General features: G+C 38.2%; 1 protein-coding gene across 1 annotated transcript; it reads right to left on the bottom strand.

The window, feature by feature from the left end:
- Window positions 1-24275: 24275 nt before the first annotated feature.
- On the bottom strand, window positions 24276-24591 carry LOC120236177 (60S ribosomal protein L39). Its single transcript, XM_039238817.1, has one exon. It carries the CDS (start codon window positions 24541-24543, stop codon window positions 24388-24390), a length of 156 nt encoding a protein of 51 aa, XP_039094748.1. The 5' UTR covers window positions 24544-24591; the 3' UTR covers window positions 24276-24387.
- Between the last annotated feature and the right edge of the window lie 640 nt (window positions 24592-25231).

Below are 25231 nucleotides of genomic sequence, written 5' to 3'. Positions count from 1 at the left end.
CAGGAAAATGATTTAGTCTGAAACCCATCAAAGAATGTATTAGACTGGCTTCAACTAGCAGATGCAGAGGAAGATTTAGAGAACAGTTAAAGTTGGAAAATTGCTAAAATATCCAGGCAACATATCAACCTTGGTCTGAGTTTACTAAGCCCAATAAATGGAACTGTTTAAAGACATTAAGGATGATGCATGAATAATGCAAATCGATTCAACTTTATTACTTTTTCCATACTGTTTTCCTAATAGCTGCACACTCACATTGCTCACACATATAAGGGGGGCATTTCAACAGTTGATTCTACGGTAATTACAGATATTAAGGATTCAGCACACTGAGGAAATATCTCAGTGAGAGACGGTCTACATGGGACACGATTAGAAAATACCATATATAAACACTGGTTGCATTTTTCTGTAAGTTATACGTGATACAGAAGAAATGGACAAGCAGTGAAATAAAACAGATATTGGCTGCAAAGAAAAGGAAAATGTTAGTGTTGCTAGGTTCTAGGCACTGGATTTATTATGTGAATTTTATTATATAGATTTATTGTAGCTAATATACACAAAAATCTGGGATATGGTTACTATTATTACTATTCCCATTTTATAGGTGAGGAAACTGAGATAAACTGAAGTGACTTTCCTAAGGTCATAGCTCTCATAAGTACTAGAGCTGGTACTTAACCCCAGGCATTCTGGTTCCAGAGTATGTTCTTAGTCACTCACCTATTCTGCCTCACATAGCAAAAGATGCAAATATTAAGACATCCTTCAACAAACTTTATTGAGTGCTTGTTATGTATTTCCCACTGTGATAAGCACCGAGACTATAAGAGGCAGAGAATTAAAGAGAACAAGTACTAATGACTTTCAAATATCTTGGAGATTGGAAGGGCTTTAAGATGACCTTCTAAAGCTTCTAAAAGGGACATGGAAAAATTAGAAAATGACATTCATTGTATCATAAAGTTAGCCCTCCTCAGGCTCTACTTCAACAGTAAGAATTCATCTCAAAGTCCGTCAAGGTGACATGCAATGAATGCAGCCAAATCAAAAAAAAGAAAAAAATTAGAAAAGTTATTTATGCAGTACAAACAATACTTAAGAGAGGCAGACAAGGCCTTATGGAGGCTAGGAATCCAGTGAGGCCTTGAAGCGATAGAAGAGAAGACCAAGGGCTCCAAATTAACCAATGCAATCTGAGAAGTAAATGTGTTAATTAAAGGCATGAATCAAACTAGAGAGCCGAGAAGCTAAAGACCAGCAAGGGAGAAAAGTATTGGGAACCAGAGAGAGCCAAAAGCAGCCTGGACCCAGGCTATATATTTTGTGACCAGAAGGAACTTAGGTTTATATTCTACCTTGCTCCGTATTCTCTATGTCAGCTATGTCAAGTTATCTAACTCTTCTAAGCCCATTTCCTCATCAGTGGAATACGGATAGCAATACCTACCATACGGGGTGTTAGAGGGGAATTAAATATATATGTAAAAGAGCTTTAATACTGTAAAGTTCTATGTGAGTGTCAGTTAATAATTATCTGCTGTTATACCGTAGACAAAACCAAATCTGGAAGGATCCTAGAGTCAAGGAAGTTGACAGTGATTCTTTGTGACATATGGGCAGCTGCCTACAGAAGTGAATCAGAATCTCTGGGGGCTTGTTGTTTCTTTCCTTGTTTATTCATACACTTCTTTTGTTTGTTTCAAAATATAGCTCCTTTAGATTCTGGTAAATTCCTTTCCACCATACATGTGCAGATGACAATCACTAGAATGGGGAACCACTTTACTGATAAGCTGATAAGAACATGTCCTATCCCTTTTATGTTGGGGCAATAAAAAGGTTAAAATCCCATTGATGTAGGAATTTATTTCAATATTTTGAGTATGAAGTGATTAATGATAGTGGTGGCAATGGAACAGATTAGAAAGATATTGTAAGGGAAGATGAAAGAAATAAACATTTTTTGAGTACTTACTACAAGATATTTTACTGTTGAGGAAACGGAGCTAGTGAGAAGCACTGGCAGAATTTGAACCTCGTTCTGATTAACTTAAAAGAAAGAACTTTTCCTTGGATCAGATGTGAAGGAAAAAAAGGAGACAGAACAATGGGTATGAGGTTTTTTATACTGAAAAATTGAACAGAACAGAAATCAGCAAGGTGGGAAGATAAACTTATGTAGAAGATAACTCTGTGTGAGTTCTGAATTATATGACATCAGAATCTTACTATTTTAAAATCAGTTTACTCTTATACCTCTGGCAATATTCTCAGAAAATTTTCCTTAAGTTAGTCACCTCCTGACTCACTCTGTCATCCATTGACCATATTTTTGCCCTTTTGATCCCCATAAGTAGTGCTTAGGGTTGATTACTTAGTAGGGAAGTTAATGCCTAAGTCAGGTATGCCCTTTTTAACTGAAGGAACACTTTTAGGGGCCAACCAGATAGACCAAATATGTCATCTTGGATGCTTGAGAATCCACCTTATAGTCAGCCAATGGAATTATCAACCCAAAGTCAGTGAACTAAATGCAAAATGTCTGAATAATAGGTTTATAATACATATAATTTTTATAGCACATCATTTGATATTATTTGTCTTAAAATAGTCTGAGTCAAGTTTGGATAAAGATATCCAATCCAAACTTTTATTTAGAATTTTTTATTTGTTGTCTGCTTTTATTTTATTTATTTTTGTTATTGGTGGTCATTTATTTATTTATTTATTTTGCCCCAGAGTTCATAAAGCTGGGAAAGAAAGCTAAGACAGAATTAAGATTCAAATTATGCAATTAGATACAAGTATCCCAAATCAACAGAGCCAAATTAAAGAAGATTCTTATGTATATTCAAAAATTGAGTTAACAAAGGCAAACTGGGTGAAGACTTTCTAGAGATTTACATCCAAAGAGACTGGAATTCTGTGTTGGCCACAATGCTAATATAAGCCCAAATTATGACATGACTAGTAAAAAGCCCAAAATAATCTTAGGTTTATTTACTCAAAAATATTTGTTATGCACAATAGATCATGGGTACAGGATATAAGGAAGTGCATCATCAGTAAGGAAATTTAAAACAATAACACTGACTTTAGTGGTTCTTTTTTATGATTAACATAAGCTGGCAATTCTAAACATGTCAGAGAATAATTTCTCTACCTGCCCAGAAGGATCATTCTGACCAATTTTCCTCCCATCTCCAACCCTGGGTACACTTCTGGAAACCAGATTTGCGTAACTGTAAAATACATGCTTTTCCCATTTAAGTAGTATGTTTCAAACCTTTCTCACCACAGGCCTTTGTAAGAAATATGTTTCACATATGACCCAGTACATGACACATACATGATAGACATGCATGCACACACACACACACATACACACACAGACTATGATCACAAAATTCACACAAAATATCATGAAATAATACTACCACTACTGTGGGCATTGCACTCTAATATTACGTCATAATTCACCAATGAGCTGTGACTCACAGTTTGAAAAACAGCACACTACAGTGTATAATATCATTCTCCCCTCAAGATACAGGTGGGAAGAATGCAGGGTGGCAGTGAGATGTCAGCCTGGGCTTAAACATTAACCACAAGATTCCTCAAAGTAGAAAATTGCAGGACTGCTTTTGCACACTCTGCCTCAGAATTTTTGTTTCTATATTATATTCCAAATAGCTTTTATTTTCCTAACCTCAAAACCTTGAAAAAATTTGGTGGTTTTGGTTTGGATTGGTTTGGTTTGGTTTGGCTTGCTTTGGTTTGGCTTGGTTTGGTTTGGATTGGTTTGGTTTGGTTTGGACTGGTTTGGTTTGGTTTGGTTTGGATTGGTTTGGTTTGGTTTGGTTTGGTTTTTTACAGCCCACCTACAGTATTCAAGTTATATTCTGACATCATTCAGGACTGCAGTGACATGGTTAGCTTTTGAGGGAGAAGTAAAATCTTTATTTGCTTTTCTTTGAGGAAAAAAAAATCTTTGAAATTTATTCAGCAGGAGCCAAGCAATGGGGAAATAATTTATACTGTAATCCTCAAAGGAGTAGAACATGAATCGAATTAATGTTTCTTCAGGATATGGGATTCTCTTCTTATGAATAAAATCTTTTGAGATCAGGTAGGAAGTTGTAACCATTTTTCTCTTTTATTACTTTTTCTGATATGTTGCTTTGAATATTTGGTTTTATACTGGCAGTGAGAGATGGCCAGCAAACCATCCTAACCTCGTAATACTATTTTCCTGAATAGATTCTATTCAGCAGGGTCTTTTCCAGTATGGACAACTGAAGGAACCAGATTACACTTGTTACACCATTTGGTTCAATCATGTAATAGTTTTCCTTGACCACCTTCGGAGTTCATGGATGTCTTATGTATGTATTACCTATGTGTATAGTTTTTTTGTTAATTACATTTGAAAAATACAGCCCATTCAAAGTGTGTGCCTTTATGAAGTTATGGTATTTGTTGGTTAATTTAGCCAGAATGATCAGTCAAATAATTCAAAATAGAAGATGGACTAAACTTACCCTCGGTTGGATGAAGCTTAGTGATAGACTGACAAACCATTGCAACTGCATTGCTTGATTCAAAGCAATCAGTCATATCAGCTATTGTGCCCCTCTGATGATGTTTTGTTATCTTTTAACTACCTTATGTGGTTCCTATCTAGGATAGAGTAGTTCAAACTATTTCCTTGGCTAGTTTTAACTGTCTTGACCAGTTGAGGAAGGTTTGAGCTAGTTAATAAGAGCTAAGATGAATAGTGTTTTGATTAAAATGACTAGCTTGCCTGACTGAGCTCGTTTGTTGTTGCACTGTAACAGGTCAGCTATTTGACCAGATCAGTATTGCCCCAAATTGATTAGTCAATTCTATCTGAAATTGAAATAACTATGGCAAGTAGGAAAACCTGAAAAAATATTTTTGCTGAACTTTTCTCATTATACATAGTCTTACCATTTTTGAGAAAAGGGTAAATTCTCTGTATTAGACAGGGCTCTCAAGAGAAACAAAATTGGGATGCCTGAGTGGTTCAGTTGGTTAAGTGTCTAAATCTTCCTTTCGGCTCAAGTCATGATCTCATGGTTTGTGAGACTGAGCCCTGTATTGGGCTCCACACTAACAGCATAGAGCCTGCTTTGTTCGCTCTCTCTCCCTCTTTCTCTCTCTGCCCCTTCCCCACTCATGCACACACATGCTCTCTTGAAAGAAAGAAAGAAAGAAAGAAAGAAAGAAAGAAAGAAAGAAAGAAAGAAAGAAAGAAAGAAAGAAAGAAAGACTTTATATATATATATACACATATATATATGTATATACACATGTATATACATGTGTATATATATGTATATATACACACACATACATATATATAATATGGAATTGGCTCATGCACTTATGGAGGCTTAGAAGCCCCAACATCTGCAGCCAGTAAGCTAAGATCCAGGAAAGACAATGTGCAATTCCAGTCTGAGTCCAAAAGCCCGAGAACTAGAGGAGCCAATGTTATAAGTTTCAATCTAGAAGCTTGTAGGCTCAAGACCCAAGAAGGGCCAGTGTTTCAGTCTGAATCTGAAGGCTGGAAAAGTTCAGTTTCCCAGCTCAACTGTCAACCTAGAGGAGTTCTCTCTTACTCAGCCTTTTTGTTGTATTCAGATATTCAATTGATTGGGTGACATTCAGCTACATATGGGAGGACAATTTGTTTTACTCAGTCTACCCATTCAAATGTTAATCACATCCAGAGACATCCTCACAGGCACATCCAGAATAATGTTTGTCTAAATGTCTGGGCACCCCATGGCTCAGTCAAGTTGACACATATAATTAACCATCACTCTCCCTGATTGTTTTTCTACTGGCTGACTTTTAGGGAGTCCCATGATACTATCACCCTAAAGGTTTTATTTACATGATATGAGCAAGCTTCATTTATAGCTGGAGTCAATTACAGCCTAAATGCTATGGTATATGGAGTATTAGGATGCTCCTAAAACTAAAGGTAGTCCCCATGTCTAACCAACCTAACAGAATTCCTGAAACTCCACCATTAGTTATTCTTTTCAGATAAGACAGTGTGGGTCACATACACTAAAATGCAAATATCTATGAAGGCAAACCACAATAAGTCCTTAACAGCATTGACATAAATTAGTTTGTATAAGTTTTTAGTCCAAGATGACAGCCTAATAAGACCCTGAACTTATCTCCTCCCATGGACATACCAAATCTACAGCTACATATAAAATAATTCCTGCTGAAAAAAAAAAACCCTAAAAACTAGTTGAACAGATTCTTCCAAAACAAGGGATGAAAAGGTCACATCAAGATGGCTAATAGAGGCAGAAATGTAGTCTCATAAAAAATCACATTCCTGGAATGGTAACACACAATAGGGAGGGATCTCATGACCCAGAGCTTCTCCCTAAGGAGCAAGTAGTTTGTGCCCCACATTAGACACTCCAATCCTAGGGACCTACACCAGAGAGGTGCAGACTCAAAAACATCTAACTCTGGAAAACAATGAGGCTTACATCCAGGAGACCTACAGAGCTATGTGGATCTGAGATACTCCTTTTGAAGGGGCTCACACATAGACTTACTTGTCCCAGGAACCAGCACAGAGGCAGCAGTTTGAGAGGTCACTGGATTATATGTGAAGGAAATTCAGTTGCTAATATTAAAGCATCTGCTGGACAGTCAAGAATTAGTTGGGATTGCCCTTAGACAGAGGTGCTGGAGCATGCCATTTTTTGTACTCCCCCCACTACCTTACTACAGCAGATGGGCATGTGCAGGCACAACCTTATTAAAGCTGAGGGCATGCCTTGTTCTCACCACTTTTCTCCAGCCTTGCTAAAGCCATAGGTGGCCCTGCTCCCAGCGCTCTTCTCTGACATTGCTAAAACTACAAGCATTCCTTGCTCCCAACACTCTTTTCTTAGCCTTGTGAAAGCCACAAGCTATGCCCCACCCCCAACACTCTCCTGCATCTTTGCTAAAGCCATTGGGTGGGCACAGTCTACACAGGGGACACCTCTTGATTACCTGGCTCTGGTGGCCAGAGGTGATTGTTCTCCTGGGCCCCATGGGACTGTGTCAATCAGAAAGACAGGATACCACACCCAGGGCATAACACAGACTGCAACCAAAACACATCCCCAGTCTGTATGTGGAAAAGGTTCATTTAATTGTCCTGGAGCTTCAACCTGAAGGACAGGCTTCAGATGTACCATACATCTAAAGGTTATGGAGGCACTCTCAGGGGGAACATAGGTAGAGAACTATCCGTGTGCTCTCTGTTAGCCTCACCACAGCTTGTTGGTACCTCCCAGAAATGAGCTTATACACTTATCTGAAGCTTCTGTTCTTGCAAGTGTCCTCCAGAAGATACCTTCTGATCTCCTGAAGTGGAAGTCACTAGAGTCTATGGCTGCAGTCCCACAGGACTATACATATTTGCATACTTTAAAACTGCTGCTTGAAGATCTGGTTTTCAATCAGCCTTAATCTAGGTGCCAACATCACTCCTTTTAGAATATTGATGAATCCTGTCATACCCTCAAACAACTGGGGCCTGTCAAGAATAAATCTGGCTACTTAGACTATAACAATGTTTCAAGAGATAACCAAAACCTAGAACAAGTTTGAACAATAAGGTTCACCTCTACACAAGGTCACTTCTTCAAGACTGGGAGAGGTAATGGTTTCACCTAATACATAGAAACACAGAGTGTCAAGCAAAGTGAGGAAATAGATGGATATATTCCATGTGAAAGAATAAGACATCAGTAAAAGGCCTTAATGAAATGGAGATAAGTAATCTGTCTGATAAAGAGTTCAAAGTAATGGTCAAAAAGATGCTCACTAAACTCAGATAAAAATGCATGGACATATTGCAAACTGCACAATAGAGATACAAAGTAAAAAAAATACAAAACAGAAGTCACAGAGCTGAAGAATATATAACTGAACTGATAAATACACTAGAGGGATTCAATAGCAGACTAGGTAAATTAAAAGAGCAAATAAGCAGCCAGGAAGACCGGTAAGTGGAAATCACCCAAATAGAGGAGCCAAAAGAAAAAAATTCAAAAAACAAGGATAGTTTAAGAAGTCTTTGGTACAAACCAAACAGAATAACATTCTCATAAGGAGAAGAAAAAGAGAAAGGGGCAGGAAATTCACTTGAAGAAATGATGGCTGAAAACTTTCCAACCTGGGAAAGAGAGCAACAGAGTTCCAAATAAGATGAACCCAAAGAGATCTACACCAAGACATTAATTAAAATGTCCAAAGTTACAGATAAAGAGAGGCTCTTAAAAGTGGCAAGGAAAAACAATGTATTATGTATAGTGAACCCCGATAGAACCATCAGCTGATTTATCAGTGGAAACTCTGCAGTTCAGCAGGGAGTAGCATGAAATGCTCAAAGTGCTGAAGTAAAGAACTTTCAATTAAGAATACTGTACCCAGCAAAGTTATCATTCAGAATTGAGAGATAAGAAGTTTTCCAGGCAAGTAAAAGTTAAAGAAGTTCATCACCACTAAATGAACCTTACAAGAAATGTTAAAGGATCTTCTTTAAGCTGAAAAGAAAGGCACTAATAGAAAAGAAACATATGAAAGTAAAAATCTCATTGGTAAGGGCAAATATATAGTAAAGGTAGGAGATTAACCACTTATAAAGCTAGTATAAAGGTTAAAAGTCAGAAGTAATAAAAAGTAATTATGATAGTTAAGAGATATACAAAGTAAAAATATATAAAATATATCAAAAACATAAAGCATGAGGAAGGAGGAATAAAAATGTAGAGTTTTTAGAATATGGTCAAATATAAGTTCCTACCAACTTAAAATACACTATAATAGATAGATAGATAGATAGATAGATAGATAGATAGACAGATGATAAATAGATAGACAGACAGATAGATGATTATATGTAAACCTCATAGTAACCACAAAGCAAAAACCTACAGTAGATACACAAAAAGTGATAAAGGAATCTAAGCATAACACAACGGAAATTCACCAAACCACAAGGGAAAATAGCAAGAGAAGAAAGGAACAGAGAGAAACTACAAAACAGCCAGAAAACAATTAACAAAATGGCAAAAAGTGGGGAGCCTGGGTGGCTCAGTCAGTTGAGTGTCTGACTTCGGCTCAAGTCATGATCTCACAGTTTGTGGGTTCGAGCCCCACATCGGGCTCTGTGCTGACAGCTCTGTGCTGACAGCCTGCTTTGGATTCTGTGTCTTCCTCTCTCTCTGCCCCTCCCCTTCGCATGTTCTGTCTCTCTCTGTTTCTTAATAATAAATAAATGTTAAAATTTTTTTAACCTTAAATGTAAATAGATTAAATTCTCCAATCAAAAAAATATACATATATATAGTGGTTAAATGGATAACAACAACAACACTCATCTATATGTTGCCTAAAAGAGACTCATTTCAGATCTAAGGACACACATGGACTGAAAGTGAAGTCAAGGAGAAAGATTTTCCATGAAAATAGAAATGAAAAGAAAGCTGAGGTAGCTATACTTATATCAGACAAAATGGACTTTAAAATAAAGTCTGTAATAAAAGACAAAAAAAAAAAGGCATTACATGGTATTTTTCATAGAACTAGAAAAAATAATTCTAAAATTTGTATGGGACCACAGAAGACCCTAAATAGCCAAAGTAATTTTGAGAAGGAAGAATAAAGCTGGAGGTATCATGCTGCCTGATTTCAAACTATACTACGAAGCTCAGTAATCAAGACAGTATGGTATTGACATAAAAACAGACACATTGGTCAATGGAACAGAATAATGATCCCAGAAATAAACCCACACATAAATGGTCAAGTAATTTATGACAAAAGAGGTAAGAATATACAATGGGAAAAGGGCAGTCTATTCAATAAATAGTACTGGGAAAATTGTACAGCCATCTGCAAAAGAATGAAACTAGATCACTATCTTACATAAAAATTAACTCAAAATAGATTACAGACTTGACTGTAAAGATAAAAAGTATAAAACTCCTAGAAGAAAACATATGCAGTAACTCCTTGACATCGCTTTTGGCAAAAATTTATTTGATTATGACTCCAAAAGCAATGGCAATGGAAGCAAAAACAAACAAATGAGATTACATTAAACTAGGATGCTTCTGCACAATGAAGGATACTATCTAAAAAATAAAAAGGCAACCTACTGGATAGGCAAAGATATTTGCAAATCATACATTCAATAAGGCTTTATGCAAAATATATGAAGAAGTTGTACAATCCCAAAATAAAACAAACAAAAAAACAATCTGATTAAAAACTAGGGAGAGAATCTACATAGACATTTTTCCAAAGACAACTTAGCAGATGGCCAACAGTCACATGAAAAAGATGCTTAATATCAGTAATCATCAGGGAAATGCAAATCAAAACCACAAAGAGATATCTCATACCTGCCAGAATGGCTATTATCAAAAAATAAGAAATTAAAAGTATTGGAGATGTTGTAGAGAAAAAGGAACCCTCATGCACTGGTGGTAAAGTAAGTTGTTGTAGCCATTATAGAAACAGTATGAAGATTCCTCAAAAATTAAAAAATAGAACTACTATATTATTCAGCTCTTCCATTTCTGAGTATCTGAAGAAAGCAAATCACTAATTCGAAAAGATATATGTACTGCTATGTTCATTGCAGCATTATCTATGATAGCCAAGATATGTGAATGACCTAAGGGTCTCTCAATGAATGAATGGATAAAAAATATGTGGTAAATATACACAATAGAATATTACTCAGTCATAAGAAAGAAGGAAATCTTGCCATGTGTGACAACATGGATGAACCCTGAGAGTATTATGCTAAATTAAATAAGTCAGACACAGAAAGGCAAATATTGTATGATTTAACTTATATGTAGAATATAAAAAAACAAAATAAATGAACAAGCAAAACAAAATTTATAGACACAGAAAATAAACTGGTGGTTATCAAATGGGAAGGGGTAGGGGTGGGCACAAAGGGTGAAAGGGGTCAATTCTATTGTGATGAACGGTAACCAGAATTATTGTGGCAATCCTTTTGTAATGCATACAAATATGGAATTACTATGTTGTATACCTGAAACTAACATAAGGTCATATACCAATTTTACCTTAGTAAAAAATAAAATAAAGGTCCCTTTGTAAATGTAAAATGGAAAAGGAAGATTTGGACACACAAGATCTAAGTTGGATAAGTGGGAAGGAACCAAAAACTATTACTATCACTAAAACTAAATACTATTTTATCATTTCGTTCTGAACCTGTTTTGATGGCATTACCAGGTAGATTTTTAAAAAGCCAAGTGATATATATACAAAGTAATATTACTCAGCCATTAAAAAGAATGACATCTTGCCATTTGAGACAACACGGATGGATCTAGAGTGTATAATGCTAAGTGAAATAAGTCACACAGAGAAAGACAGGAACTGTATGATTTCACTTATATATGGAATGCAAAAATAAAAACAAATTTATAAACAAACAAAAGCAGAAACAGAACAAACTGGTGGTTGCTGGAGGGGAGGGTGGTAGGGAGAGGGACAAAATTAATCAAGGGGCGTGGGAGGTATAGGCTTACAGTTATGGAATGAATAAGTCATGGGGATGAAAGGTACAGCACAGGGAATATAGTAAATGATGTAATCAAACCCAAGTCTGTCTGCCTGATGCACAGCAAAGCCAATCACTGAGACCTCAGGTATGCAGCAAGGACTGGGTTTGAGAGGCAGCCAAACAAGGAAATAGGAGGGCAAGGCTCACATTCACCTCTCCAAAGGGGAAGAGAACACATTTTTTAATAATCACGAGGGTTGAGATTACATATTATGTCGATGAAAAAGATGAGGAAACATAACTATTCATGAGGAAAGATGGAACATGTGCACTGAGCAAACATGTATGTAACATACATCCCATGTTCACTTTGGGGCGGACACTCATCAGAACAAGGCAAAATTTAGTTCTTGATGCCAGGAGGTTATCTTAGGACAGGAAGAAGGGGCCATGGATATGCTCTGAGAGTTGGTATGAACTGTATGGGGTCTTGAAGCTTCTTATCTTGGGTAAGGAATGCAGGGCCTTGCTTGTTCCTAGGCTAGAACAGGATCAGGTGATCTTGAGTCCAGCCTTCTGCAGAGACAGCTAGTGAGTTTTTTAGTGGGATTTGGAGAGGCACAATAGCTGATTAGTGGAACACTGTTGTCTGAAAAACAAGCTTTAAACTTTCTGCTAGTTTCAACCTCATTAACCTTATGGGGCATGATTTCAACGATATCGCAATAGCGTTGTTTGGTGACAGATGGCAGCTACCCTTGTGGTGAGCATAGCACAACCTATAGAGTAGCTGAATCACTATGTGGTACACCTGAAACTAATGTAACATTGTGTGTGTCAACTATACTTCAATTTTAAAAAGTGGCCAAGGGATTCAGTCAAGAACATTTTCTCTGGTCATTTCTATGGTCTGGTGAGAGGCAAAGACTGAGAAACAGTCTGCTATTCAGGAGCTGCAATGGAATCAATCTGGCCACTCGAATGCCTAATACCCAGTCCGCAACCTCCAGCAACTCTGTCATTTCACCCGTCTTCTCTCCAATGCTACAGACCTTTCTAGGGCTCAGTTATGTTTGGATTTATGTAAACATCTTAGACTGTGTGCATGAGAATCAGAAGATTGATTCTCTATAGTTCACAGAGTCCTACCTTTGGAGAGTTCATTCTTCACAGGAGGGGCATACAGTGAAATTGTCTAATGCTCCTCAAATCATGAAACATTAGGGAAGCAAGAGGAGGCTGTTCCACCGGATTTGTTTTTTGTTCTCTTAATTAATCATTGTCTAAACAACGGCATTATACAAGACCCAGAAAGTCTTGCTCAGAAGACCTACCATGAGTAAAAATTAATTGTTCTTTCGGGCTCCTTACTACCTGGTTTACAATGTTTTGCAGGCGGTCAAATGATATTAATTATCTACAACAAAGGGAGGACATTCCTAAATGAACTGAAAGGTACAATGTGGCCTAATATATTATGCAGAATGAATTCCCAGCGAGCACTAATAGTCTTTATAACTGTACCAGCAAAGACTGTGTAGGTACAAGCAACAATTAGTTTGTGCTCAGTGGGAGGGAGCCCAGTGTGCAGAGACGAAAGTATTTGTATCTTTTTCATTCAACATTGATTGAGATGAAGAGGAAAAATCGGAACAGTGAACAAATGGGAAGAGACTGGCCACATTGGAGCAATGCTGTGAATGCCCTTCAAAATCATCTTGGAGACCACAGATAGACCGTGACAAAATATCATAGTGGCACCTACATGTATCTATTGGCCCTGTGAAGAACAAAAATTAATCAAGAAAATCAAGATTATACACTGGCAAAATCCTCTGGGCAAGACTCCCCCTTAGTTGAGTGTAGGATCAGTGTCTGGTGAATGATTAATTTGGAGAAGAGAAAACATTGCCATTGTAGGAGCCACCTCCAGCTTCCATGCTTTTGTTGCTAGGAAAGCCCTGATTTCTGGGAACATGTCTGAAACTTTGGCTTTGGTGTTGTTAGAAGCTGGCCTGGCACTCACAGGCAGGCCATGTCATTTCCCTGCTGGGCATAAACAATCTTACCGAATGACAACATCAGACTGTGGCCACAGTAACATAAGAACACAGGTGACTTTATAATTTTCATCTAAGCACAAACAAAACCATGAATATCTCCCAAGCCACAAAATACCAAATATCTTTCTCTCCTGGCTAATGCGAGGAGCTAAGACTTCTTTACCGTTTACAGCTTCAGCCTCAACTCTAGACTGGGATATCCAAAGATAAAATAGTCCCTACTTGCTGACAACATCCAACTCAGAGAGAATCCCTGCTTCCTTAGGCCCTCCCTCAAATTACCTAATCAAGGCCCAAATCCTGTTATAAGTCCTTTCCAATGCTCTCTCACTGAGGAACCCCATGGTTCTCCATGGTTTCTGTTCTTCCTCATTGCAATGAATATTAAATCCAACTTATTCAATTAGAGGTGTGCTCCTGGTGGTCTTTGGCTGAACAAGACACTACCTCTAGAAAAAAGTGGGGAAAGTAAGGGGCAGGTGTTGGTAGGTTGGCTAAAGCAACAAACTCTGGTCCCCCTATCTTTTGCTCTTCTCCTTTCATAATTCCCTAACCAGTAAGAATCTGTACAAAATTGAAACAAATACCAAAACTATAATCAATGCTTTTGTTAGTCTCTCTTGGAGATTTACAGCAGATAAGATCTTTTGGAAAACTTTACAGCCATCAGTTTATAGACTATGTAAGTGTCCACTTTCCAGGGCACCTTGGTTATTTCAGCTGTTGTACTGATGTCCATTCTTCACTATATGCAGCAAGCCTATCCCAATAAGTATCTTTTCATTCAGTGGTTTTAAATTTATTGTTTATTTTCTGTTAAGACAGGTAAAAGAGACTTTCCTCAGGTTATTCTCTCCAAATCATCCCATTTTTATTGAGCTCCCACTATTTACCAGGCAATACTGTAGGTTCTGGAAATACAAAGATAAATGAGACTGGTTTTGCTCTCCTGGAGCTTAAATTCCAGGAAGACAGAAAATAGACAACGAAAATTATTCAAGTACCTTATTTTTCTCGACAACCCAGCCCAATTCAACTCTTTCTCTTTACTTCTATATTAATGACTATTTGTGTCATAAAATTGTATGCTTATTCATTGTCAACAATAGAATTGTTGAAAGAAAAAGATATATATTTTTTAAAATAAGAGAAATTCTATGATGCATAGCTACTACTTTCAATACCACATGAAAGAAGGCAGCATACTTCTGATGAGTGGTGTCAGGGAGAAGAATTCGGTGGCTACTCCAAGAAAACAGAATTTGGACTTACATAAGCAACTACCCTCTAAAAGTCAGTTGTCTGAATACCAAGTAGATGACCTTTAGAATTAATGAGATCCCTATTACTATAGGCATTCAGACAGATACCAGATAACCTCTTGACTGATATGATTTAGGAATAAGAGAACATCAGAGTGTTGACTGACTTAGATGCTTTTTAAGGTTCCTTACAGTTCTAAGAATCAATGATTTTGTGCATTGTTCTCTACTTTATGTATATAAGGCTCCCACCCCCCTCTCCATTACATGGGAAGCTAATTGTGAGCAAGAATCTTGCCTTTCTTATTATTTTATTCCCCAGATTCCTACTGTTTATAACAGAGTTCTGGGCCTACAATGAGAGCATAATAATTACTTCCTTACTTCAATATTCCCACTAGAAGAAGGCCACTGCTAACTGGGCCACCACCCTCTGGGACTTCCAGCAGTAGTGGGCAAGATCTGAGTTGAAAATACAGCGCTGAGGTCATTATGCCACACTTTTTTTTTCTTTCAAGATTATATTTTTTAAGGAGCCAGTGTTTCAAGATAATAGATCATATGTGTGTTTTCACAGACTCATTGCCATGTCCACACAAGTTGCAAAGCTCTCCAAGTATTCCTCTTACCTACCAACTATAACCTTGACCCTGATAACAAGCAGCCTTATTATTTTTTTCTAAACTGATTTGTTTCCATCTTATATTTATATTTTGTCATATACCCTCTTTATTCCACCAGAATAAATAGAGAAGTAGGCATGGTGTTTAGATGGATATTAACCCAAAGTATCACGGAGCTACAGAGGTGAGGTCCTCCTCTGGGCTGAGCAAGCACGCAAATGTCTATCTACCAGCTGATTGATGAGGTGCCCATTAATTAGCATCTGAAGGCTAACACCCGGGAAAAAACCATGGGCCATGAACAAAGCTTGTGATTCATGATTCCCCTCCTTTTAACTTTATTGCTATTACCTCACAGGAGACCACTGTAGTAAGCTCGTTAAGCACTGAAAAGCCATTTGAGGAGGTAGATTGAAGAGCCCGTTATGAGGGAGACCTAAAAACTTGCTGGAGAAACAAATTATGATTAACTGAATGCAAACCTGAAGCCAAACATAACAATCACGACACAATTAAATGCAGCCGTGTTCCCTTTCCTTCCGCCTCAGAGCACCAGCTACAATTGCACTCCTTCCCTCTTATTTATTGACCTGTAATAAAATCTTGTTGGATGGACATAATGGGAATTTGCAGAGTTGAGGGACTGTATAGTGTCTGGGTATACAGATGGTAATCATCTTTATTTATCTATGACCCTGAAGTCATACCTAACCCAAGATAACTACCAAAGAGACTATTAGCTTCTATTCTGCCTTGAAATCTCAATAGCAATAAAGAGCGCCTTCCCACACTTGATCAGTCCTTGAAATGATCCTCTTGCACCGTGTTTTATCTAGCCTCATATTTTATCAGGGTTGATATTGTCTGGGAGTTCAATCCTTAAGTTGAATGAGCCAAGGAGAGGTTTTTCCTGTTTTCAATTTGGTTTGTTGAGAGTGACTCAAGCAATTCAGTTGAAGTTGGGTAGCTTGGGATATTTTGTGAAGAGTGTTTTTTTTTTAATGCCAAATTCTATGTCTATATGCTCAAGTAGGCTGACCAAATTCAGAATGCAGACAGGTTGGGTTCAACTAACTAAAGGCAATGAGGAGAAAGGGGTGGAGGTAATTTTAATAAATGCCAAAAATCCATTTTGACTGAATTTTTGAACCCATTGAACACCTGGTTCAGGTGCGTCATAGGCAAACCTGATATCTGCATCACTTCTTCCTTTTCAAGAGAAAAATGCAAAAGGAGTAAATTGGGGTGATCCTAATCTAGCATCTAGCACAATAATGGGCACAGTATGGATACTCCGTAAATAACTGTTGACTGACTAAACAGCCAAAATACAAAATACCTCTTCAAAAACAATAGCCTAACCTCTCACAGTACCCCCAAACACCACCCCCGTAGCTTTTGGAGGGTGAGGGGTTTGGTCATATCTCTAGGGACAGAGCTAAAGAAAAATGGTCTTTTAGGGGTTTTTTTATTAGTCTTTTTAGAAACATTTCATTATCTCTGCCTGGGTTCTGCCACTTAGTATTTCACAGTATCTGTACTTTTTTGTTAGTCTATCTATTAGACTTCACGAAAAAGCAAATAAAATGATCAAGAATTTTCTTTAGAGAAAAAAACCACAGAACATAATAACAATATTTCACTTCAGCAGTGTTATAATTTACTGGGTCTTTAATAATGTAACTTTTACAGAATGAAGAAAGGTCAGACTTCTATCCCTAAATCACCTTTACGATAATGGCAGTTTTTGTTCTCCCCCATTATTGTAAGATCAATCCTAGCCATCCAGAGGTCAATGTTTTCATTATTTAGTACTTGGGTATGATTTAGATGCTTTTTCCCCTAAATCTAATGCTTTCTCCCAGATATTTCCCCAAACTTCAAATAACATGATTAAGGAAGATTTGGGGTTGCATTTCCCTCCGCTTTTTCCTCATTGCATCTTACACAAAAATAAGACAAAACTGGTATTCTGCCTGTGCTCACAGGGACTATGGTAAATGAATCTTAGATCCAGTAAAAACAAAAGATTTTTATTTAAGTTCACCATCCTGACCTCTGTACTCAGGTCATACTCAGAGTGAAAATGGGATTCAAAGGTATGTGAATATTGTTTAAAAGCATCTAAAAACAAGGGCATCATCCAATAGTAGTCAATCTGTGCTTGTTTGGGGTTAAATAAGTAAACTGTATTTAGGATGTCATATATGCATACTAGAAACTCCAGGGAATGAATTTTTCACATCTCAAGCCTAGCCTAAATGATTAAGTTGAGTGGATGACTTCACCATCAGTAGTTCTTAAACTTGTGGATAAATGTCACCTTGTACGTTAAAATGCAGATTCTCAGATCTTGCCCTCAAATATTCTGAGTCAGCTAATTTAGTCAATTTAGTCAATTAATTTAGTCGAGTAATCCACACTTTTAGTACAGTCCTTCAACTGAGTTCAGTGTAGTTGGTCAGTAGGCCACCCTCTGAGAAATATCAGCAAATATAGCGCGTTTGATTGTTCTAAAAAGGTCACTGACATTTTTACATACTAGAAAGTTATGATGTAAGATCATATCGTCTTGGAATACCACACCAGGCATTATGCCAAAGTATGTAAGATTCTTTCCACTCGACAGCAGATTTAGGTGGGAAAGGAGCATTGGATGCCTGAAAAACAAACTCTACAAATCTAATTTGTTGCTTAGATTGTGTCCTATTCTTTCCAGTAGACTACATGATCCCTTAAGGCACGGCCTAAGACAAAATTTTCAAAGGCCATGCTTCATAGTGTGTTCACTATACAAAAAAATGATAACATGTCAGAACTAGAGGTACTCAGGGATTGTGAAGGCCAGCCTAATTATTTGATCTCTACCCCTACTCTCCACTGGGCTGCTCCTTGGGTTACTTTCCCCTTCGTCCAAGAATTTGATCTCTTTTGTCTCATTTTGATCATCTCATTTCTTGATCACTGACTTTGATATCTTTTTTGGCCCTAACCACCTTCTAGCACTGGCTTACAATAATTTGATTTAACTGCTGTTCAAGAACTTACCTTGATTACTGACTCATCTGATTTACCAGCCACTGATCTTCTGCCTAATCCTGTAGTTTCTCTGGTATGATATTCCACCATGAGGGGAGCCTGGGTGGCTCAGTCGGTTGAGCATCCGGCTTTGGCTTGGGTCATGATCTCGTGGTTGGTGGGTTTGAGAGCCCCACATTGGACTCTGTGCTGACAGCTAACTCAGAGCCTGGAGCCTGCTTTGGATTCTGTGTCTCCCTCTCTCTCTGACCCTCCCCTGCTCATGCTGTCTCTCTCTCTCAGAAATAAATAAAAAAACATTAAAAATTTAAAAAATCTGCCTTTAAAAAAAAGATATTCCACCATGATTTTTGTCTTTAACTACACCTTATAGAAACTCCGTAGGGTTTAGTTTCCCTCTTCCAGTAAATGAGAAAAAGTAAAAGGCCTTAACCCCCACAGAGAATCAGGGTGCCAGGAGCTAGGAAGGTTACTCCTGCATCTCTGGTTTCTTGATTTCACCTATGGCTTCTGGTAGATAGTTTCATGGCATCCTATTGATCAGACACTTGGGCTCTTGCCCTCAACAGTTTGGGCCATGGCCATCAAGTCCCCACTGCTTAGGATTCCCACCTTCTCTACAAATGCCAATGAACTTTTGAAACTGTACATTCTCCTTGGAGGCTATTTGAATCTTCCTAGCATTGGATATGGTTGGTCACTTCCTCCTCCTTGAAACACTTTCTCTTCTTGGCTCCTAGCACAAAACTTCCACACTTTTCTGGTAAAAATGGAGTTTTTCTGATTGAAGCCTTCCCTTCCCTATCCATGGCCTTCTAGTAACCCAATACTATTCTCAAAGCCTCTAGAAGTTTCAAAAGTACAAACTATGAAAAACATGTTCCAAGAACAATTCTAGGTGATACATATATAGTATTTGCGCTTTATATCACTCAGAGCTATATTAAATTTTGTCACAATAATCAGATGACCATCACTAAAAGACTTAGATGTGTTTTACACACACACACACACACACACACACACACCTGTGCATCAAGTTACGAAGCATATATTTTCATTAGGAGAAGTTAGTAATAATTAAAACAATAATAGCAGCTAACATTTATAGGCCAAATACTATGTGTCAGGCACCATATTTAGTGCTTTACCTTCTATGCATCTTTTATTATTCACAACAACCATGCAAGACAACCATGACCACTCCCATTTTACAGATGATGAAAATGAGGTTGGAGAGCTTAAGCAGTTTGCCCATCTAGGTGACAAATTTTCACGCAAGACTTGCTGACCCTAAAGCTTTTTCTTCTTTTCAATATACCATGCAGCACTGAAATCCTGGCTCAGTAGAATGTCTAAAAAGCATTTCCTTGAAATTCTGTATTTATCACCAGTAGAGACAATACAGCAGTAAAGCCGGAAGATTTAAAAATAAAAGCTGAGCCAAGTAGCATTGGGAAACAAACTCATAACAAGTTGGGTGTTTCAAAGCAAAGGAGTCCAATGTGCCACAAATCTTTTCAATATTGAACCACTCAAATGCTCTCTCTAATCAGCAGCAGTGCAGACATTTTGGGTTTCACTTTTGATATGAATATGAAAATTCTGGGTCTAGTATCTCAACACAGCTGTTCCAAGGTCCCTAGGGAAGGGCACTGAGAAAGAAGGCAGTGTGGGCATAGTGGAGATTTTTGCCAGATGGTTCCTCTCCACATTAGACTCTCCTCAGCATATTTTATTTATTTAACCCTATTGTGTCTGATCCTTAGGAAAAAAAAAAAAAACGAAAAAACAAAAACCGGTTTTATTCCAAAGGCAATTTTTCCCTGGATCCTCTTGGGACTTGACATTTTAACAGGCACCACTGTGTATTCTAATTTCATAAATAATAGGTCAGCTTTTTTATACCCTCAGTCATTTAACTGCTGCTTTCCCAGCAGGATATTTTTTTCCTGTAGTCTGTTCTTTATTTCTTTATATAGGTTCTCAACCTGAGGTTGGCACCTCACTCATTTCTCTCTCTCTCTCTCTCCTCTCTCTCTCCTTCCCTCTCCTCTGCTCTTCCTACTTTCTATCTGTTTCTTACCCTTGGGGAATTTTCTAGTTTCTAACTTTCTAATGACCTTTCTCTCCTTTCCTGCATGCTTATCCTTCTTTCTGTTTGCCTGGTCTTGAAGGTATCATTTACCTTAACATTCCCTCTTTGTGGGAAGCTATGGTTTAATTGCCTGCATGGGTCTGACTCCTAGCCATGTCCATACTTTTCCTCAATACTTAAATGAGTTTCCATTCCAGAATGCTCCCATTCTTCCTTCCCCCAGGTCCATCCTTCGCCATAGGTTTCTGAGCCCTTCCCTGAATCCTGTGTGCCTATGCGCTAATACTATACTCTTGTGATTTTCAAACTACTAGAAGTCTACTTCTACTAAGTTACTTCAAGGTCACTGCAGAGTGAAGAGGAGCTTCAGGGGACATGATTCATGGACCCCACCAATGAGAGCTTTAACCAGAGCAGCTCCATTTTTATCTTTAAAAAATATAGTGAGTTTCACAGAAAATTTCATTTGAAACAAATAATCTACTAAAAAGATTTGACATCTGTATACCATTAGCCTAGACTTAATAACTCTACCTTTAATTTATGACTCAATCCACAATTCTGGTGCTGACAGGTAAGAAGCTCCAAATTATTCTATAAAGAAAGACAGGACATCAGCTCAAAACAGAAGATGGATTTGAGCTCCATGCTGTCAACATTTGATACTGTTGAATTTTGTTTCATTTAAAAAACATAGGGATAGATTTGAGAATTCCAATAAATGCTGTATCCCTGGATGAGGGGTAAGCTTCAGGTACCTCTACAAGAAATAATATGAATGCAATAATAATATTAAAGCTTTATTTCTGTAACTAGCTAAGGCACTGAAGATTGAAATATTGCAGAAAAAAATATTGCTGAAAGGCAATAGCATCCTCACCACACAATAATTTAAACCTCATTTATAAGCATGGTTTCTCCTTGAAGCCCAAGAAAAAAGGAAGATGGTGACCTGTATGCCAATGGAGTCACCATGGCTTCCGAATTTCTTTCATAAAGAAAAGTGAGGGAAGGTGGGAATGGCTTCCAGAAGGAAAATACATGTGGCATTTGGCTCTATGAGTCTGAGATAACTGGATCTGGCTCCCTAAATATAATATCTTCCTGTGAATATTCAAGAGGCCTTTAGACCTGAGCTAATGGATGCCACCATGGGGGGAGATGGTTGCATTGAATACACAGAAGAGATGCTGCTACAGGTGTTAGTGAAGTCTGATTATCCTCCAGGAGAAACCAATGGGACTTTAGGAATTCACTGTGTTGCAAAAAGCACAGTTTCTTTCAATCCAGTTCATAGCAAATATTTTATATAACCTCACATTCGGAGAAAACGATTTTATCTATGCAGCACACATAGTAGTTGATTTTCCTGCACCTTCCCAAAACCTTCTTCAGAGTTTGTTCCACAGCCCCTGCTGAGAATGACCTTTCTTTCAAGTGCCATAATTGCTTGTACCTAGGATAGAAAACAGTTCAAGACCCAGCTATGACTACTGACTGTATGACATTGAGCAAGCTGCTTAAGCTCTCTGAACTTCATTTACTTCATCTATAAAATGAAAATAATAATAGCAAATACATCCCATTGTTACAGTGGGATTTAAGTGAGATAATATGGGTAAAATGCCATACAAATATCAATTGTCTTTAATATCATTGATTTTTTTTCTAGAGAGAAAAACTATTTCATTTCACCAATATCAGGAAACTGACTTAGCTGGTATTTTTATTGAAATGCATTGTTTGTGTTTCTGCATTTTGTTAAACTGAACTGAATGTGATATGTTTAGAAATGTAAAATATTTTAAATGGTTCCAACTATATTCCTCCCAAACTTAAAAGCCTCCAGGACCCTGGTAGAGGACATTGATGTGTGACTTGGGTCCAGAAGAATATGGGGTGGGGCACCTGGGTGGCTCCATTGGTTAAGCATCTGATTCTTAATGTAGACTCAGGTCATGATATCACAGTTCATGAGACTGAGTCCTGCTTCAGAGCACAGAGCCTGCTTGGGATTCTGTAAATAAATAATGAACAAACAAACTTGAAGAAGAAGAAGAAGAAGAGGAAGAAGAAGAAGAAAAATACAGGGACACCTGGCTGTCTTGTTCAGTGGAGCATGTGACTCTTGATCTCGGGCCCCACATTAGGCATGGAGCCTACTAAATTAAAAGAAGGAGGAGGAGAAGGAGGAGGAAGAGGAAGAGGAGGAGGAGGAGCAGCAGCAGTAGCAGCAGCAGCAGCAGAAGAAGAAGAAGAAGAAGAACACTGACAATAATGCAGTAGGGAGTGGTTGGCCCTCTGTCAAATCGTAGAGGATTCAAATTCAGGATATTTGAGTATGAATACACACACGCACATATTCTCTCTCTCTCTCTACCTCCCTCCCTCTTTCTTCTCATGTTGGGCTAGAGCTAGCCAATTTTCAACCTCTGCTGAGGAGGCTGAGCAAAACGTAGCTTATCTGCACTTGCTACCTTTTCACTCTTATTTTTCATATCCTCAATGCACAGCCCCACCTAAAGCCACAAGAATTAAATGAATTATTTATGCAAATAAATGCTATTGTCTGAGGGAATTGCTCCTAGTTTTTTTTCTACTTCATTGGCTGCTGTTTCTCAGTCTCTTTTGCTGGCTCCTCCCCTTCTTCCAAATGCGGTCTCCCACAGCTCAGTACTCAGACATCTCTTTCCCACATTCTCTCTGTAGGTGATGTCATCCAGTCTTATGACATTAAATACTCTTTATGCTGATGTTGCCCAAATTTATACAGCAAGTCTGGACTTTTCCCTGAACAACAGACTATTATGTTCAACTTCCTACCTGACATTGTCTAGTAGACATCTCAAAATTACTGTGTCCAAAACCAAAAATCTCGATTTTTCTCTCTAAACCTGCTTCTCTTCATCTCAGTTAACACTTATTTTATTCATCCCGTTGCTCAGATTAGAAACTTGGGAGTCATCCCTGACTCTTCTCTTTCACATTCCATATCCAGAAAATATCCAGAATATCCAACTTCCACTGGCACTACAAAGGACCAAGACACCTTCATGTCTCCCCCAGATTGTTGCAATAGTCACCTAACTGATTTCCCTCTTCTGCTCTTGCTCTCATATAGTCCATTCTCCCAAAAGCATCCAGGGTGATTCTTTTAAATTCAGATCCATACAAAGGCCTATAAAACTGTACATGATCATACATTTCCTGACCTCATTTCCTATCAGTATATCCCCTCATTCTACTCGGCTACAGTGGCTTTTGTAGTAAGGAATCTTTTTTAAATTTTTATTTATTTATTTTTGAGAGAGAGAGAGAAAGAGAGAGAGAGCGAGAGAGAGCACACATGAGTGTGGGAGGAGTAGAGAGAGAAGAGAGAATCCCAAAACAGGGCTCCATTTCAGGAACCTTAAGATCATGACCTGAGCCAACATCAAGGTTGGATGCTTAACTGACTAAGCCACTAGGCGGCCCAGTAGTTTTTTTTTTTTTTTTTCAATCAAAACTTCTCATGTTTATTACTGAACCAACCTACTGGTTCAGGAGCAACGTAACAGAGAAGTTATTTCCTTGATAAGTTATTGCTATGGGGCATGTGACGGGCAGGTGTCGCATCAGGAACACAGGATTCAAGTGGCATGATAAACGGGGAAACGCGTGCCATTGCCATCTCACGTAGGATCACTCACAGACCCAGCTTTGTTCTTCTCCAGTGTCGCCTCTTGGAGTTGTACCTGATTTTGTTACCAGTTTTCATCCGAATCCACTGGGGAATGGGACGATTCTGCTTTTGTTTCTTGGCCAGGAATCGCTTGATCCTGAAAGTCTTATGAGAAGACATGGCGAGAAAGAGCCAGCAACACACACCACGATGGCGGAGAAGCAGAAAGAGAAGCCCAGTAGTATTTTTTTAAATGGCCCCCAAAGAGCCTTGCTGCTTAGTATTCACATCCCTGTGTAATCTCTTCTTCTGTGGAAACTGGACTCAGTGACTTGCTTTTAAGAAGTAGAATATGACGGGAGTGATGGGATCACTTCAGAGATTGGGTTACAAAAAGAATCTGGACCCAATCTTTACCCTCTCTTGCTTGCTAACACTGAGGAAGCCAGCTCCCACATGGTGAGCTTCCCCCAAGGAGAGGGCCATGTGAAAAGAGACCAGTGGAGCCTTCTGACCAACAGCCAGCAAGGAAATGAGACCTTCAGTCCAACACCTTGCAAGAACTGAAGCCTGCCAGCAGTCATATGAGTAAGCTGAGTGGATCCTCTCCAAGGCTAACACTTTGACTGTAGCCTTTGGAGACAGAGGTACACAGTTAAGTCACATCTAGATATTTTACCTACAGACACTGTGAGATAACAAATAATTTTCATGTTAAGGCTTTGGGGTAATGTATTACACAATAATAGGTACCTAACACAGCCTCACTGCACACAGCAGGAACACTCTTACTTTAGGGCTTTAGTACTACCTGTTCTCTCTACCTCAAACACCCACGACATAGGTAATGGCTCTCTCCCCCCAGCTT

Source organism: Hyaena hyaena, unplaced genomic scaffold (assembly GCF_003009895.1).
Source record: "Hyaena hyaena isolate Hyena2069 unplaced genomic scaffold, ASM300989v1 scaffold_147, whole genome shotgun sequence".
Lineage (NCBI taxonomy): Eukaryota > Metazoa > Chordata > Mammalia > Carnivora > Hyaenidae > Hyaena > Hyaena hyaena.
The sequence above is the reverse complement of the archived record's forward strand: the minus strand, read 5'-3'. Positions and strand labels throughout refer to the sequence as shown.

Excerpts from the sequence above, each read along its gene's own strand:
- LOC120236177 (XM_039238817.1), bottom strand. The coding sequence starts at position 24,543 with ATGTCTTCTCATAAGACTTTCAGGATCAAGCGATTCCTGGCCAAGAAA.